We start from the raw sequence: 15,741 nt of genomic DNA on the forward strand, positions 1-15,741 counted from the left end.
ATTTTAGACATCACAGAGCTAAATCAAATTTTAGTATACAGTAGCATCTTAAAATACAAGGTCTTTGAAGAAGGCTTCTTAACTGAAATGGAAGAGCTAGTGATTTGAAGATGTAGTAAAGCTGAGAAAAATCTAGGCAAGGCAAAAGTAACTAAAAGGTGAGTAAAATTAACAGGTCATTTTCAGGCATGATTAATTAATAGAACCTCTCTGATGTGGTAAGAATAGTCTTGTGACATAACTGGGCTTCAAAGGTCTCTGGACAAGGTTTGCAAAGAGTGCTTTTAATTTTAAAAGACATCAGAGGATGCTCTGGGATACTCAACTTTTATACTACTATATGATCCTTTTATAGAAAGGCTGAAAAGATTTCATGGGTTAATATCCCTATATGAGAAAAAAAATGTTAAAACAAGAATACAAAACTATCTGTTATTCTATGTTCTGTTTTTGATTTGAAAAAAGAGAAAACTGTGTTCATATTCTCAGAGTCAAGTGCCAGGATTTCTCAGTCTCATGCTGGTTCTTCTTGTTTTCCTCGTTTTGAACTCTGGAGTACTACAGGCTTCTGTTCTGTCTTTAGGAATCTTCTATATGATGTTACTTTCTTGGTGACTGTATCCAACCCCTGGTTTTTTTCTTTTTCGGTACTAGGGGTTGAAACCAGGGGTGCTTAACCATTGAGCCACACCCCAACCCTTCTATTTGAATTTTATTTAGAGATAGGTTCTCACTGAGTTGCTTAGGGCCTCTCTAAGTTTCTAAGGCTGGCTCTGAATTTGCAATCCTCCTAACTCAGCCTCCTGAGCCAATGGGATTACAGGTGTGTGCCATCGTACCTGGCCCAACCCCTTGGTTTAAAATATAATCTTTATGTTTGCTGACATACAAGTTTATGTCTGAAGCTTGGGTCACTCACATGAACTCCAGACCCCTATATCGTAATTATTCTTTTGACATTTCCATGTAAAATATATCAATCAAGTTTATTAAATTTAAACCAAATGCCTACTCTTCCTTGACCAAATCTATTCTTCCCATAGTATTCTTCATCTCAGTTAATGAAAACTCCATTTCATGTAGTCTTAGCTAAAAGCTCTAGCATCAACCTTGACCTGTTTTCTCAACCTAAATCCAAGCCAATAGCAAATCTAAGTGGTTCTAACTTCAAAATGTATATTGAAAAACAACTTCTCAGGATCTTTGTTTTTCCAATATTATTGGAAAAGCCTCTTAACTGACATTATTGCTTCCACTGAATCTTAAAGACCACTGATGTCCCCACCCCCCTCAGAGTAAAATCTTCAACATGGCAGGTAGAGTGAACCATTAAAATATAAGTATAATAATGTCACTCTTCTGCTCAAAACTTGGTAAGATATCTACACATATATTTCAAAAGCTAGAGTTCTAATGACAACTTATCAGCCCATGCTGTCTAGCCCTTTTGCTCATTCTGCTCTAACCACACTGGGTTTTACACCTGTTCTCAAGCATGCCAAGCATACCCTGCCTTGGGTCTTTGTAATTGCTGTTCCTTCTGCCCATAACACCCCACCTCCACATGGCCACATGGCTGCCTACTTTACTTCATCTAGGTTCTAATGATATTCTGTAACAGAGCCCTATCCTAACTGCCCTACTTATAGGGCATGAGCCTCTTGCCCACCTTGGCACATCTAATTCCTCCATCCTACTTATTCTGTATGGCTTTTCCGTAACATATCACCTTTTAACACATTATTTTCTGTAACATATCACCCTTTAACTTATTATTTACTTTACATATTTATTTTATTTATTGTCTGTCTCCCTCACTAGAATGTAAATTCCAAAAAAGCAGAGGTTTTTGTTCATTGTTGCAAAATCTAGAAAAGTACCTGAACATAAGAGGCAATTAAAAGCACTTGTTGAATGAAAGAACAGGAAGATATTTATAATAGAGAAGGAAGGACAAAATGGAAAATGCATGTAGTGGCTTTCAGCATTAGAGACACTTCTGAAGCATTTATTTTTTCCAGTTCAAAACCAAGCTTTGCCAACAAATTAGAGTTGGGTTCTCTTTATTAGTTTGAAAACTTTACATTAAATTGCTTACCTCTTTTAGAACATTTACCAACACATTTCTCCACTAGCATATAACCAGTCATCTAGGACAAGCATATCAATAGTCATAAATTAGTAATTCCTTAATAACATCTCCTTTACCAATGTATTTTGAGGAGTGATTAGTAATCCAATCTACTAGTTCCATTCAGAGCTAGGACAGCTCCAGTGTCGACTTTGAGGGTAAAGTTTCGATGGTTTTGTCCTGATTGAGTATACTACCTGATTTTCCTAAAAGCAACAGGGGATTCCTAACAAAAGTATGGGAATTCTTACTTCCTGACAGACATAACTACCCACCTATGTCAAGGACAGCAGAAGAATGCTGATGCTCTACCAACTGAATCTTGATACTGAGTAGGCTTTTAAGTTGTCCTTCAAGAAGACGTTCCTTCACTCAAGGAGGTGAGGTGCTACTAGCAAGTCAATTCGAACATGTAACCTGCTGAGTAAAAAAACCAAATGGATAAATAGGGTGTGGAAAAGGACATAAGCCCTAATTCCAGGTCTGCATATTACCATCAAATGAAAACGTTCCCTGATGCAGGATACAGGATGCTTTTCCTTGCACAGGTTTTCCATCCCCAAGTTATTAACTTCTCTGGTCTCCGTTTTCTCAACTATGAAATGAGGCTCCTAAATCAAGTTATCTATAAATTCCCTTTCAATTCTATGAGACCAAAAGTGGGGTGGCAAATAACCTTTACTACACTGAACTAGGTTCTTCAGCAATTCTTTTAAAACAGGAGCAATTTGTTTAGGTTCAGCTTCTTCAGGGCATCGTTCTGCTTGCTCACCAACATCTTTTCTGTTGACCACTTGTGCCCTCTAGTGATGAATTCAATTACACAACAGGATCAGATTGAAAAATAGACTACTGCAGAGGAGTAAATGGGGGAAAACCAGATTTCAGTAGATAAAACTCATAGTAAAGCAAAAGTCAGTCCAAAGACACAATAATAAAAGGTGGCGAGAACTGAAATGGTCACCACCTTCCCTGATGTGCCTATGATCATTCCCTCCAGAGCACCTGCTATGCAAAACCCTTATCTGTGGTTTTGCTTTGGTTTAAGTTACTCACAGTCAGCTGCTGTCTGAAAATATTAAATGCAAATTCCAGAAGTTAATAGCTCATAATTTTTAAATTGTATTGTCTGGACTAGTATGATGAAATCTCATTCCATCCGGTACCCTGCCCTGCCAGAGACATGAATTATCCCTCTGTCCAGGGTATCCATGTTGTGTATACTACTGCTTGTTAGTCGTTTAGTAACCTTCTGACCAACTGTTAAGACACTGATATCACATAGTACTGGTGTTCAAGTAACTCTTATTTTACTTAATAATGACGCCAAAGTACAGGAGTAGAGATAATGGTAATTTAATTTTTAGTTGTAACTGTTCTATTTTATTATTAGTTCTTGTTGTTACTCTCTTACTATGTTTAATATAAATAAAACTTCATCATAGGTGTGTATGTATATGAAAAAGTATAGCACATGTAGGGTTCAGTACTACATGTGGTTTCGCCATCTCCTTAGGGTGAGGGAAAGTATCTCCCATGGAGTAGGGAGACCACTATACAGTAAATAGTAAATACATTCTTGAATATAAAAGCATTTTTAGATATGACTGAAATAACCTCTTCTCAAATTAAAATTAGATTCAGTTTCCTCTTCACTTAGAAAGACAAAGGATATCTTAAGATTTACAGAGACTGGCCCATACCTAATGTGGATAATGAAAGAGAATTGCTATAAACATATCTGTCAAGGAGGTGCTACAATATCAATATATAGTCTTTGTCTATCTTACCAGCTGATGGAATTACCACTGGGGATGGGTTTTGATGAAAACCATGCACTATGTTGGATGTAGGCAAGGCCCCCAGCCTTCTCATCATATTTGTTGCTCTTTACTGACACTAGTATAGCAATATGTGACTTCTATCTTTATCACACACATCACAGATAGCAAACATCAAGCCATGTCTGGCCCTAAATATTAATTGGTGTTTACATTTTGGTTACATTTTTCTAGGTACATAAAGAGGAATGAATTTCAATGATATCAGCAGAGATTTAGTTTAATAATAGAAAGGCTTCTTAATCATTCTGTTGTTACTGACATAGGGATGAGAAATTAAAGAATCTTATAAAATTTTTAAGAAGATGGGGGGAAATCAATATATATTTGGAATCATCTTAGCTCTAACCCTGACTAGAGACACAAATAGAGATAATAATAATTGAACTTTCCTTTCTAACCTAAAATTAAATATTATTGAATGATTTCATATATGTGTGTGAATATACATATGTAGATATATGTGTGTATACATACATATGTGTGTATACATGTAAATAACACTGACATATCATCACTCATTTTTGGGGGGAGGTGGTTTACTGGGGATTGAACTCACGACACTCAACCACTGAGCCACATCCTCAGCCCTACTTTGTATTTTATTTAGAGACAGGGTCTCACTGAGTTGCTTAGCACCTTGCTATTGCCAAAGCTGGCTTTGAACTCTCGATCCTCCTGCCTCAGGCTCCTGAGCCATTGGGATTACAGGTGTGTGCCACTGGGCCTGGCCATATCCTCACTCTTAAGAAGCAGTACATTCATATATATGTACGCACATAGACAAACACAGACACACACAGTTAAAGAACAGACAATGCTAATTTATAGACAGAAATTAGAAAGAATGGTTGCTTCTCAGGACAGGGAATTGATTAGAAAGTGGCAAGAGGAAACTTTGTTTTTAAATATCTTTTTTTTCTTGGTGTATTACAGCTGTACATAAAGGGGGGGATTTGTTGTTACATATTAGTACATGCACAAAGTATAACAATATGATTTGACCAATATCCCTCCCCAGCGCTTTTCCTCTTCCTCCCCTCCTCCCAGCTCCTGGTCGCCTTTCTTTGCTCTATTGATCTCCTTTTGCTTTTCATGTGGATCACCCCCCACCTTTCTTTTTCTTTTTCTTCTCTAGCTTCCATAGATGAGAGAAAACATATGACATTCGACCTTTTGACTTAAGAGGAAACTTTTTAAGGTAAGGGAAAAGTTTTATATCTTGATTTAGATTGTGGTTTATACTGGTATATGCAAGTGTCAAAACTCACCAAATGACACATTTAAAATGTATGTATTTTATTGATTGTAAATTTATATCTCAGTTAAAAAAATAAGATGTGGGGGGATAGTAAAGGATAGGAAAGGCAGCAGAATACAACAGACACTAGTATGGCAATATATAAATCAATGGAAGTGTAACTGATGTGATTCTGCAATCTGTATATGGGGTAAAAATGGGAGTTCATAACCCACTTGAATCAAAGTGTGAAATATGATATATCAAGAACTATGTAATGTTTTGAACAACCAACAATAAAAAAAATAAGATGTCATGAGCTAACTATGGGGCTACCTCAGTGGTAGAGTTGTTGCTTAGCACTTGCAAGGCCCTGGGTTCAAATCTCAACACCACAAAAAAGAAAAAAAGAAAAAGATGTCAGAGTCTTGGGAAGAGTGAATTTAAAAAATAATAGATACCATCAATCTCAAGGAGAAGGTTAGGGGAGAGTAGGGAGCTTGCGTGACTTCAATAGCAGATACAGTTTTACTAAATCAAAATCAAGAAAGAAAAGAACTGCCCTGGCTTTTCAGCAAAATTCATGCTTATTAGCTAACAGGGCCATTTCCACAGAATGTCCTCTCATTTATTGCTACAGAGCTGAGTCTATGATAGTGCCTGATGGATGGACATGAAGGTAGGGCAGAGAGTGGTCTAAGATTCATAACATACTGTTGACTGTCTTTAACTAGAATTGCAGCAATTTATACTGGCTCATCATTAGGTGTGTTGTTCTGCAGCCCATATGGATAATGGTTTCAAACCTGCTAGCATTAGAAGCAAGTGCTCCGAAGAGAAAATCAGATATACGTTTAATTGAAATAAACTAGAGTTGAAGACTTTTCAAAAAAGGAAGCCTCTCCCTTTACCAACTCATCACCAGTCTTTCCTTCTGCAGAACTGTGGGTGGGGCTAGAGAATGGTACCTGGAATGTGCTTGTACCAACCTTACCTTACCTGCGTAGAAAGTTACCAATCTAGAGGTAATAGGCTGTTTGTTCTTCTCTTAAGATTCACACTGACGTCTGCTTGACACATGGTAAACACTAGTAGATGCCTTAAGCAATTGGAAGAGTGGAATATTTTTCAGCCTGACAAATGACTTTCACAGCAAACCTCAATAGTTTCTGCTTTTCATCACAAACCAAAAAGTTTTTTCTATTATTTTAAGTTAATGGTCCTAAGATGAAATTTCGTGAGAACCACTGCATTAAAATCATTATAGTTTTCATTCCTTGGTACTTGAGGTTAGGACTTTCCAGGGCTGAGAAATTTTGAAAAGTAGAGACAAAGATTTTCACTGACAAAAGACATTCTATGACATCAAAACCTTCCTTGTTGTAATCCATTAATTTAAATGGCCTGTACAATCCTCTAGGGATTATGATGCATTTCAGTGCTCTGTAATCTATTACTCAAATTCTCTGCTTAAGCATAATTCCCCAAAGGAACTTCTTTATATTCATTCTCTCTATATGCAAAATCCTATCCAAGATTTTTAAAGAATCTATGAGTTGCTGTTGTTTGCATGCATGCAAACACACACACACACTCTTGCCTTAAGGGAATAGCTATGTGCTATTTCTACATAACACAGCTCAACTTTGTGAAAGTAGCCTCAGCTTCAACCCAGAGTAGGCAATTCTCATTGGTGTTACTGTAAGTCATTACAGATACTGCTTTTTGAAAGTCTACTATTGATTATTTTGGATCTTGGCTAAAATGTAGGTGAGTTGATGACAATGTCTTATTCATCTCTCTTCTGTTAAAAATGAGTTAATTGTTAATTATTAAGGGTTGATAAGTGTATTCTGAAAATACAAGTCCAATAAATTGTGGAGTATTAAAAAGGCCATCATTTTATGTAATTTCTCATAGGAAAGCACATGTATTTCAATTAATTTAGTCAAAACCAAATTCCTTCCTTCCTGTGAAACTGTAAAAAGAAGAAAACCCCCAGTATTCTATGGCATTGGAGTGGCTCACAAGAACCTGGATTATTTTTAAGAATGATGGGTACAGGCCTGCAGATGGAGGCTAGGCTTTATGAGGTCAGGGCTATAGAAGAGGTGAGGTGCTTAACCTTATTTCACAGTCAAATAAAATGACTTTTAGACTATCTGATGTTTTACATACTCCACACTTATGTTCCTTTTTATCAATGTAGATCCATAAAAATACAACTTTTTATTTTTCTTCCAAAGACTTCAAAGTACTTTACTCAATCCAATAACACTCAAGAGAAAAAGATGGAGCCTGTAATGGTGTTGGAGATTAGCAGCTGGCACACCGAAGCTGGAAATCTGTTTAAGAGCACGTGTATTGTTACACCACAGGAGAAAGTACCACCATCTAAACACCTGCCATGCCTCTCAGAGGAATGTCTATCTCCAAACTCCTCCTCAGCTCCAATTTGCATAGGTCCTGCTCTTCTATTAAAATCGTATGCATCAAAGCAAGATTGAGCCCTAAAGAGATATTCCTCACTGGCTTGTCACTTACCCGTGTTTCCTTGACCTCTTCAGAGACATCAGTTTCATCCTCCTGAAAAAGAAGGAGGAAGACAAACAAGAGAATCATCATCATGGATATGTTTTAAAGCAACAAGGTCAGTTCCTATCAATTATACATCTTGGCATTTCAAACATGGGCAATGAGATTTGACAGCCAGGTGATACTCTGTGATGCTACTTTTAACAGCTTTCACAAGTAGGCGACTTAGGAATATCACCTATGGTTTTAAAAAAAAGTCAAATCAACCACAGTTGGGAAAAAAAGGTATCATCTCTGCCCAAAGTTATCATTCTATGGGCTGGGGGTATAGCTCACTGGTAGAAAGTTTGCCTGGCATGCCCAATGCCCTGGGTTAGATCCTCACCATAGGAATTAAAAAAAAAAAAAAAGTATTAGTCTATTCGGCTCTATAACAAGGAAATATTCTTATCTAAAAGGTAGTTTCTAATAGATACGTATTGTTGTTTCATTTCTTGTCCCATTAAATAGTTTTATCTAATTTTCAAATGAGTCATTAGTAACCAGGGGCTTTTGTTTCGAATTGTTGGCTGCTTGGTTTTTTAGATTCCAATAGCAAGGTTGAATGAAAAATGTAAACATGACATGGAGGGGGACGCATATCTCTGTTGGTAAGCACTGGTACATCTCTCTTTATTTAAAAGTCAGTGTTAATCTGTTTTCTATTTATCCTTTTTTCCTCCAGAAGAATAAAATTGAATCAAATGAACTTCCATTAACTTACAGATTTTAAGTTCTTAAAATTTCTTATAGCGCTCCTAAAACATTTAGTTAAAAATCTCTGCTTTTTTTGTGGTATTGATATTGTTGACTATATGAATTTCAAGGAATATTCAGGAAGAGAGCTAAAACCTGGCAAATTTATTTACTTGTTAGATTTGTTTATACTGATTATATTATATTGTAAATTTCAAGTTCTTAAAATTCTTCATCAATTAATACTGAGTGTTACCATATGATTAGTATTATTCTTGGTACTAGGAATCCAGCAGGAACACACTAAATGAGCCCCATACTAGCTAAATTTTGTTTTGCTTTTCTTCAGTAATAGTTCTTGTCAATCTGCAAGATTCATGGTACCACATGGGACTCTTTCTTTTGAACTCAACAGAAAGACTGGCAGCCAAGCATAATGTGCTATTGCCCAGTATGGAGTAATTTACTTACATCTTTTGTCCAGAAGTTGATGCCCGTGCCTCTTCGTCGTTCCTTGGGCCGCCTCCTCTCTCGAATGGAGAGCCTGTTAGAGGACTGATCATCCAAATCCACTTCTTCACTCTCTAGCCAGAGATAAAGTAAAGCATGACTCTTAAGAATCTGTAGCAATGTGCACGAGAGAGTGGCTTCCACCTTTTAAAACTCTACATACCATTTTTGTCCATTTCCTTTGCAGCTGTAGTATTCACAGTGATCTCTGAACTCTCAGAATCAGGGATGGAACATCTACTTGTTCGTAGTAGATGAGAACTGGTGTAGAGTGAAGGTCTTGATGCAGAAGGAGACACTGGTTTTGTGGGTTTGTCTGGCTGAGCTGGATACCTTAGACGACGATAGACGGGCTAGAAATAATTCACAGAATGAGCCATGAGAGGTCAAGTCCAGCCAAAGGATAAAGACAGCAGGTTTATTCAAGATGAGCTTTTTCATTAATAGTCTTAGTTAGTTAATTAGTCAGAAAACCACAGCTTCTGGATGCTACTTTGAAAAGACCATCATGTTGCTAGCAGTTTAGGCAAACTGTTCCTAAAATGACTAAAGGGCACTAGACAGTGCTGTGTTAATGAAAATTCTTTTGATCTTGGAGTGAAATAGGAAGCATGATGAGCTTTCTCAAAGAGTGTTGAAAGGCAAAGTTTACAAAGGAAAATAAAAAAGCTCAAGACAAAGGAGCAGAATGTAGGAAGCATCTGAAAACAGAGAATAAATCTGAGCATTCTACCAATTTCTGAATACTCATTAATTTGCCATAATGATGTTTGCTGAAACCTATTAATTTTTTTTAATGGTTCTGGGGATAGAAATCAGGCCTCAGAAATGCTAGCTAGGCAAGCACTCTACCACTGAGTCCAGTCCCCTAAGCTTTTCATAAATTCCCATTTTCCCCTTTGAAATACTTTTTTCTAAGAGTTAAGACAGAACTTGACAATGAGTCTTAAGTTGGCTTATCGAAGATGCATAAATTCTTACAGCATACTGAGTTCACAATATACAGATTTTGTACAATTTTTAATTTAGAAATTATAAAATAAGCCTGGTGTTTGATAATTTAGTTACAAAATTATAATTAAAAACACCTGTAATCCTAGCTACTCAGGAGGCTGAAGCAGGAAGATACCAAGGTTAAGGGCAGACTGAGCAACTTAATAAGACACTGTCTGAAAACAAGAGGCTGAGGACATAGTTCAGTGGTACATTTCTTGCCAAGCATGTACAACAAGGCCCTGGGTTCCATCCTTAGGTCAAAAAAAGAAAATAGAGAACAACAACAAAAAAATTATAAAGACAGAAGTAATAAAACAAAGTAAGCTCTGGAGTCAGATGCAATTTGGCTCAGAGTCTAACTTTAGTATTTATTAGCTGTTTGGCCCTGAATAAGTTATTTAACCTCTCTGAGCGTTAGCTTCCTTATCTGTAATACAGGGATAACACCTCAGACAGGATGGTGAACATTCAATAAGACAGTATGTGTTAGGTGCTTAGAATAATATCTGGTAATAAGTATTTAATAAATATAGTAGCTTATAAAACAAAATACACAATAGGACACCAGTTTAAATGGATTCTAGCCGTTCAGAGTTAGAACATGAGATGATTCCTTTTTCCTACAATTAAACTGACCACAAAATTTATCAATTACAATTTTAAGAGTGAAAGAAGTGGTAATAATAATTGCACAGAGACAACAGTTATAACTAGAACCATCTTAGGTAAACCAGGAGTATGCTTATCCCTAGGTATACTCTTGTACCTGTGACTACCAACTCCACCAGAGAAATGAAACATAAATCAAAATGTCCACCCTAACATAAATAAAAATGTACACCCAGGAGTGTTCTTACATTTGTAGCAGTTTGGGGAACACATTAGTGGTTAAGAGACCAAGCCGTGGAGTCAGACTGCCTGTGTTCAAATCTTGCTTATCGACTCCTCAGCCACATGAAATGTTAGCTAAGTTACCCAACCTCTGTGACTCGATTTCCTCATAGATAAAATAGGAATAGCAATATCCACCTCAGAGGATTGTTTTGAGGATTAAAAACACATGAAATGCTTAAAGTAGTACCTGGCAAAAATACTTAAAATACTAAATACTTAAAATACTAAAAAATATTCTTATTTGCATTTTATTATACTGTGGCCTCTCTTTTTGGAATAGGTGGGTATTTATTTAAAAGCATTAGTTAACTCCCAGGAGGAAAAAAATGTCATTTAAGGAATGACATCCTTTGAATTCTTTCAGTCACATAGGTTTGCCAACTAAAGACAGTCATCAAGTGCTCTATTCCTGAGTGGTCCACTGCAAGATAGAAGAGCATTTGAATGATCAGTAAAGAACAGATTCGCAGAAATCAATGATCCTGCTTTTGTCACAGTACTTGCCAGCAAAATGAGCTCACCTCTTCATCCAGACTTCTGCCCCAGGGTTGCTGGTCTTCCCCAGCTTCCTTTGCTGGGACAGCTGAGGGCTCTTGCTTCTCAGTGCTCCCCTCCAGTCCTTCAGTGTCTGCAGGTTTCTCACTAGCCTGTCTCTCTGCCCTGGACCGGCTGAAAGTCCTTTCTGCTTCTTGAAGGTCTGTTAGGGTAACACCCTGGGAAAATAGCACAAGATCATGGCAGTTTCACCCTAACATGAAATAATTCTTGAGTAAGCAGGGAAACTCTCAAAAAGATCTAACGGTTTTCAAATCCCAGACGAAGATCCCAAAATGCATAATGAGGCCATTTCAAGCAATATATGCTTAAAATAAGCATCTCTGTGTGCAAAGAACCCAGGCCTGAATCTAGGTACATTTCAAACGTAATACTTTAGGCTTTCCCAATTTGATCCCCAGAAAATAGGTCAACACTGATGTCTGCCTGTTATAGATATATTTCTTCCATACCAAATAGTTCTTGGCATTTTTATGTGAATACTCTCTATTCTTCCAAGATCAAACTGTTAACAAAAGAGATTTTCTGAACAGCAGATGCTGGAAAAACTTAATTTTACTCGTAGAAAGAAAAGCCATATTCAAAAAGATGAAAATTCAGAGTAAAGCTAGAACAACAACAAAAAGAACTCCCAAAAGAAAAAGTAAGCTATTTCTTTAATATTATTTCCAAGTAACTCTAGGAATCATCCAGCGAGGTTCTTACGACAATTAATGTTTGCCCCTGGGTCACAAAAGCAGCAAGGCAGAAGAAAAGCAAATGATGAGTCACTTGCAGCCAGGACAAAGGAGTTAGGAAGAGAATGTGATGAGTCTAACTGAAGGGGTTACATGCTCAAGTAATCAGAGGAAAAGGGATGTCCCAGAGCTGGATGTCCCAGATGGACACCAAATCCATAACTTGCTTTTTTGTTTTTTTAAATCATTTATTCACTTATTCACTCATTCTATTCATAATTGTCTTTAAGCCCTAGAACTATGAAGACAACACCAATTATTTCTGTCAAGAAACTTTTAATCAAACAAAAATGATATAAGAAAATAAATATTAAGAAACACACACACACACACACACACACACACACACACACACACACACCCACAGAAAGACACACAGTAATACATAACAAGCACACCTAACACTGATTTTGAAAGGTGGGGGGTTAAAAAAGACCATGGGTAGAGGGGAGGCTATGTAGAAATACTGAAACAAAGAGAAGCCATGGATCACTCAGGATCTGTTGTTAATTAAGCAAAAGACCTTTAAAATTTACTTTCTGAAGTAAATTTTGGAAGCTTGTAACCTGAAATAGGAATGCAAAATGAAAAATAGCATGGTGATTCCTCAAAAAATGAAAAATAGGCTGGACATGGGTGGTGCATGTCTATAATTTCAGGGACTCTGGGGGCTGAGCAGGATCCTAAAGTTGAGGCCAGTCTCATCAACTTAGTGAGATTCTGTCTTAAAATGGAAAAGAGTAAGGGCTGGCAATGTAGCTCAGTAGTCGAGTACCCTGGGGTTTAATCCCTAGCGTGTACCCCCCCACACACAAATTAAAATTAAAAGTAGAATGAGCATGTGATTTGTTAAGTTCCATTTCTAAGGATATACACATAAAAGAACTGACAGTAGAGTCTCAAAGTAAAATTTTGTACAGCCATTCTCAGCAGTATTATTCACAACAGCCAAGTATCCATCAACAGATGCATGGATACATAAAATATGGCATATACATGCAATGGAATATTATTTAACCTTAAGAAGGAAGACAGTTTTGACATATGCTACAATATAGATAAACCTTGATGACACTGTGCTAAATGAAATAAGCCAGACACAAAAAGACAAATAGTTGCATGATTCCACTTATATAAGGTTCCTAAATTGGACAGAAGAAGAATGCTGTCTGCCAGGGGGGAAGGGAAATACTGTTTAATGGATATAGAGTATCAGTTTGGAAAGTCCAGCAAAGTTCTAGAAATGGATAATGGTAATAGCTATAAAACAACATGAATCCACTTCATATCAACGAACTGTACACTTAAAAATGGAAAAAGTGGTAAATTTTATGTTATGTATAATTATCGCAGTAAAACAAAACAAAACAAAATATAGTCCACCTTGGTTCTCAAGGAGGATACATTCTAATAGGCAAACAGAGAAATAATCATCAAGCAAAAATAAAAAAGGAAAACCTGACTCACTTTCTGAGGGTCAGAGAAGACAGAAGGATTTTTTTTGCTGCTATGAATAATGTCCATTTTCAGTCATCAACTTTACTACTTGACTTCTGCAGCATTTAAAAATGTTCAACATCTCTTTTTTTGTGCAAACTGATTTTTCATTCATTTCCATGCCACCACTATTTTCTAGTTCCCTTTTTACTTCTCTGGATGCTCCCTTTCATTCTGCTTCATGGGCTAATCTTTCTTTCCTCCTTAACTAACTCTGATTCATAGCTTCTTCCTCCATTCTCACTGCCATCAAAACCTGAGTTCATGGCCTTGTCATTTTTAGCTTGGATTACTATTAATAGCTTCCTAGCAAATCTTCTAGTTTCCAGGCTTGGCAAACAAACACTGCCTACCACTTCCATTAATTCTCTGCATGGGGATTTTTGTGAAACATAAAGTAGACTCTATTACTCATCCTTAAACTGTTTCAATGGCTCCCTTAAGGGATTTCCCCACTCTTCTTTGTAACGTCTTTACTGAAATATAATTCACATATTAAAATTCACCCTTTAAATAATCCCATGGTTTTTAGTTTATTCATTGAGTTGTGCAACTATCACTACTATCTAATTTCAGAACATTTTTCAACATTCCAAAAAGAAACCCCACACCTATTAACAATCATTTTCCATTCCTCTTCCCTCTAGCCCCTAGCATTCATCCACTTTCTGTCTCTCTGGATTTGCCCATTTTGGATACATCATATAAATGGAATTATACAACATATGGCACTTTTTGAGTCTGGCCTCTTGAGCTTAATTAGCAAATGTGTTTTCTCAAAGTTTATTCATGTTGTAGCATGTAACAACAGTACTGCATTACTTTTTAATACCAAATAATATTCCATTGTATGAACATAGAACATTTTGTTTGTTCATTCATTAGCTAATGGACATTTGGTTTGTTTCTACCTTTTGCCTATTATGAATAATGCTGTTATAAACACTTACATATAAGTTTTTATATGGACATTTTTATTTCTTTTACATATGTACGTTAAGAGTAGACTGCTGGGTTGAATAAACTCTATATTTAACATTTTGAGGAAGTGCTAACTATTTTCCCCTAGGGACTCCTAATGAGATTCTTTTTTAATATAATTATTAATACATATTTATGGATTTCACTGTGACATTTCCATACACACATATATCTACTCCATGCTTTGTTTATGTCCAACAGCCCTCAACCCTCCCTTCTACAGGGCACAGGGTTCTTAAGACCCCCAAGCACTAGTGGAATGATGAGTCTTGCTCTGCGCCTGGAGGAACAGAGGTATGAGTAAGAGGTACAATGGAGAGTGGGTAGATGGAACTATAAATTCAATTGATTCTCTGTAGTGTAAGATTTAACAGAGTTTTTAATACAGTGGCTGGGATAAAGCATTCACTTTAGTAGTTTTAAAATGTACCTGCAATGGAAAAATAGATAGATGAAAGGATATTAAAAAAAAAAAAAAAATCACACTCACTTGAGTAGATCTTCGTGTTTGCCGAGCTTGTCTGGAACGTGCTTTCCGTAAAGACTCTGCTTCCTCATCCCGTACAGGAGTCAGATAGGACCTACAGAGAAGTAGGATCTTTGCTGCATGACTTGAGGAATGACAAGGTGCTTCTACACACTGAAGGGATTTCTATGCACTAAGGATGAATTAAGGCAAAGTCCAAATGGCAGAAATGCTATTTGCCATCAGTAAAAATCACTGAATTGAAGACATAATTTGTGAATGTGTTAATGTTCAGGCAAAATTGTACCACCTGTAAAAAAAGATTCTATTTCTTCTTTCCTTAAACCTTTCCTATAAGGCTTCAGAGAGAATATTTTCAGTATTTTGCCAATGAATGTGATGTTTGTTGCAAGATTTCTTTAGTTACTACTTACTGAATCAGAGTAATTCCTTTCTATTTCTATAGGAAGCAGGCTAAGAATTTTTTTTTTTTATCACTAGGTGGACTAAACTTTATTGAATGCTTTTCTCTGCTATATATTTATATGTTGTTTCTTTCTTTCTTTTTTTTTTTTTTTTGGTGCTGGGGACTAAACTCAGCTCATATGCGCTAGACAAGCATT

At 36.5% G+C, this 15,741-nt stretch overlaps 1 protein-coding gene across 9 annotated transcripts in view; it reads right to left on the bottom strand.

The window, feature by feature from the left end:
- Positions 1 to 15,741, bottom strand: part of Ppp1r12b (protein phosphatase 1 regulatory subunit 12B) — a 205,910-nt gene that overhangs the window by 75,293 nt on the left and 114,876 nt on the right. For all 9 annotated transcript variants that reach the window (XM_076832223.1, XM_076832219.1, XM_076832222.1 and 6 more), the window contains 5 exons: positions 15,143 to 15,233; positions 11,404 to 11,595; positions 9,156 to 9,345; positions 8,954 to 9,066; positions 7,757 to 7,798 (listed from right to left, as the gene is read on the bottom strand). In XM_076832223.1, coding sequence (XP_076688338.1) covers positions 7,757 to 7,798; positions 8,954 to 9,066; positions 9,156 to 9,345; positions 11,404 to 11,595; positions 15,143 to 15,233 — 628 coding nt within the window. The remainder of the gene's footprint in view (positions 1 to 7,756; positions 7,799 to 8,953; positions 9,067 to 9,155; positions 9,346 to 11,403; positions 11,596 to 15,142; positions 15,234 to 15,741) is intronic.

The sequence above is a fragment of the Callospermophilus lateralis genome, chromosome 13, assembly GCF_048772815.1.
Source record: "Callospermophilus lateralis isolate mCalLat2 chromosome 13, mCalLat2.hap1, whole genome shotgun sequence".
Lineage (NCBI taxonomy): Eukaryota > Metazoa > Chordata > Mammalia > Rodentia > Sciuridae > Callospermophilus > Callospermophilus lateralis.